This window comes from Hypomesus transpacificus, chromosome 24, assembly GCF_021917145.1.
Source record: "Hypomesus transpacificus isolate Combined female chromosome 24, fHypTra1, whole genome shotgun sequence".
NCBI lineage: Eukaryota > Metazoa > Chordata > Actinopteri > Osmeriformes > Osmeridae > Hypomesus > Hypomesus transpacificus.
In genome coordinates this window covers 2,575,319-2,577,562 of record NC_061083.1, presented here as the reverse complement: position 1 = coordinate 2,577,562, position 2,244 = coordinate 2,575,319, and the positions used below count along the sequence as shown (strand labels likewise).

General features: G+C 46.9%; 1 protein-coding gene across 1 annotated transcript in view; it reads left to right on the top strand.

Annotated features, from left to right (window-relative positions):
* Positions 1-1,882, top strand: part of sv2ca (synaptic vesicle glycoprotein 2Ca) — a 7,419-nt gene extending 5,537 nt beyond the window's left edge. The window contains exon 2 of the mRNA XM_047048749.1: positions 1,698-1,882. Coding sequence (XP_046904705.1) covers positions 1,698-1,882 — 185 coding nt within the window. The remainder of the gene's footprint in view (positions 1-1,697) is intronic.
* Positions 1,883-2,244: the final 362 nt, after the last annotated feature.

Genomic DNA, 2,244 nt, shown 5'->3' with positions numbered 1-2,244 from the left:
AAATGTATTCGCATTCTGCATTTGACTATAATTCCCAACAAGTCGCATTAATGAGACATGTGGATGTAGAGAATTTTTTGCCCTTTAGAAACAAATGCTTGTGTGGAAACCATATTTCAAGATGGCTGCCACACAAATCATAAGGATGTCCCCAGCCTGACCCCTGATGTACAAGAGACCTATCTGTCCCAGCCATATGCTCTTGGACCGGAGATGAGACCTGACTGAAGTCATAAAACAAATGAGGTGTATCCTGCATCGCTGCCTTGTAATGGCTTAGACACAGTGCCTACTACCTCCAGCTATATCCCAGCATGTGTAAGCAGAATGTGGCCAGATCTGTTGCAATCTGTTGTTTTGGTCTTTGCGTCGACTTTGAGAATACAAATGAAAGCCCTCTTCCCTGAAGCTGAATGCCTCAGCTTGTTAGCAATTAGCAGAGATCCTAAAAGATATTCACGTCCACCAATAATGCACAAAGACTAACACTTCACCATAAAGCAAGTATTTTCATCAAAGCATCTCTGTAACTCTCAGCCAGTGAAAGCGACAGATATCTGAAAGGGACGATATAAACCAAGGGATGACATGAGGGAGGAGTGGAACAGGGCAGGGGGGGGGGGATGATGAATGCTCCTGGGTGCCGAGAAGCCAGTGGAAGGCTCCACAATCAGACGGAAACTAAACGAACGCTGTATGATGAAGAGTCCCTGTCTGGGAACCCCATCAGGACCATCAGTAGGGGGAAATCAATGGTGTTTTGTTGGAGCATTGATTGCCCACCCGATGAGAGAAGCTTAAAGGAGAGCAGAAGGGCCCGTTGCGAAGTGGCCCCTGTATTATTGTGCTCGCGTGTCATCCCATTCACTGGTGTCTGTGGTTTCAAGTCTATTCAACAGTGCGTTTATTCACTGTGTTACCGCTCCGCGGACAGTGCTTGGCTTTAACTGGGGTGGTGCTCCACTTGGGATTCTTAGTTACAGGTTGAGGATCGGTCAGTACAGCTCAGGGCAATGGGCTAACCCTAGTGTAGACAAGCTGGAAATTGTGAAAAATATGAAAAGTCAGGGGGGATTTGTTTCTTTGGCTCAGGCTTGAGGAAAAGGTGTAGTGGGAAATTTGTGCTGGTATATGTATGTGTTGTGTGTGTGGGATGAGTCTTTGCCATGGCCACAGCTGATACAGGAACAGTATCAGGGTGTAATACTGTATCTTTACCCACCTGTCAATCAGCCAAAATGCACATTGAACTCTCCCCCTTTTAGCATGGTTTTAGGTTTTCCATTCAAGATGGATTCATGGCAATTTCCCTTTTAAACTATATTAATGAGAAACAGTCTGTTCTGACTCGGGCAATTATGGAGCTTTATGTGGCGTCATACTTTACTTGGACACTTTTATGTCCGATCATTTAGTGTCTTGCTCTCCTGGGAGACAAGACTTCTCAAGTGCTTCCTGGCAGAGTTGTGATGTCAGAGAACAAGTGGCGTTGAAAAGGATAACATACTGTGCTTTTGTGTCCTCTCTCTCTGTGTCTTTCTCTCTTTCTCTTTCTCTCATTCACTCTCTCTCTGTCTGTCTGTCTCTCTCTCTCTCTCTCTCTCTCTCTCTCTCTCTCTCTCTCTCTCTCTCTCTCTCTCTCTCTCTCTCTCTCTCTCTCTCTCTGTCTGTCTCTCTGTCTCCCTCTCTGTCTGCAGGCAGCATCGTGTACGTGGGGATGATGCTGGGAGCCTTCTTCTGGGGGGGCATGTCAGACAAGGTGGGCCGCAGACAGTGCCTGCTCATCTGCATGTCCATGAACGGCTTCTTCGCCTTCCTGTCCTCCTTCGTCCAAGGCTACGGCGTCTTCCTGCTCTGCCGCATAGTGGCAGGCTTCGGGTGAGTCCTCCACTCCCGACAGAAACACACCAGGCCCCGGAGAAATATGTCGATATTCTCTTTAAGAACGATTTTCAGCACCATATCAGGGCTGAATCTGTCGAGGAAACCAAGCTTAGGAAACGTACATCTTGATGCCATGTGTGTCTCCAACTGTCCTATCCATTACTGTTACTGTTTGTTAATGTCAGGCTATCTTCCATGGAGACCGGTCATCGAATGAGCACACACTAGCTTCTTGGGTTAATCACGCTTCTCTAATGGAAATCCAGTCCTGAATCCCTCTGTCAACATTTACTCTCACAGCCAGTGGTGATTGGTTGGGGGGGGGATCAAAGAAATAATACCTCTACCTTCACTATTTCA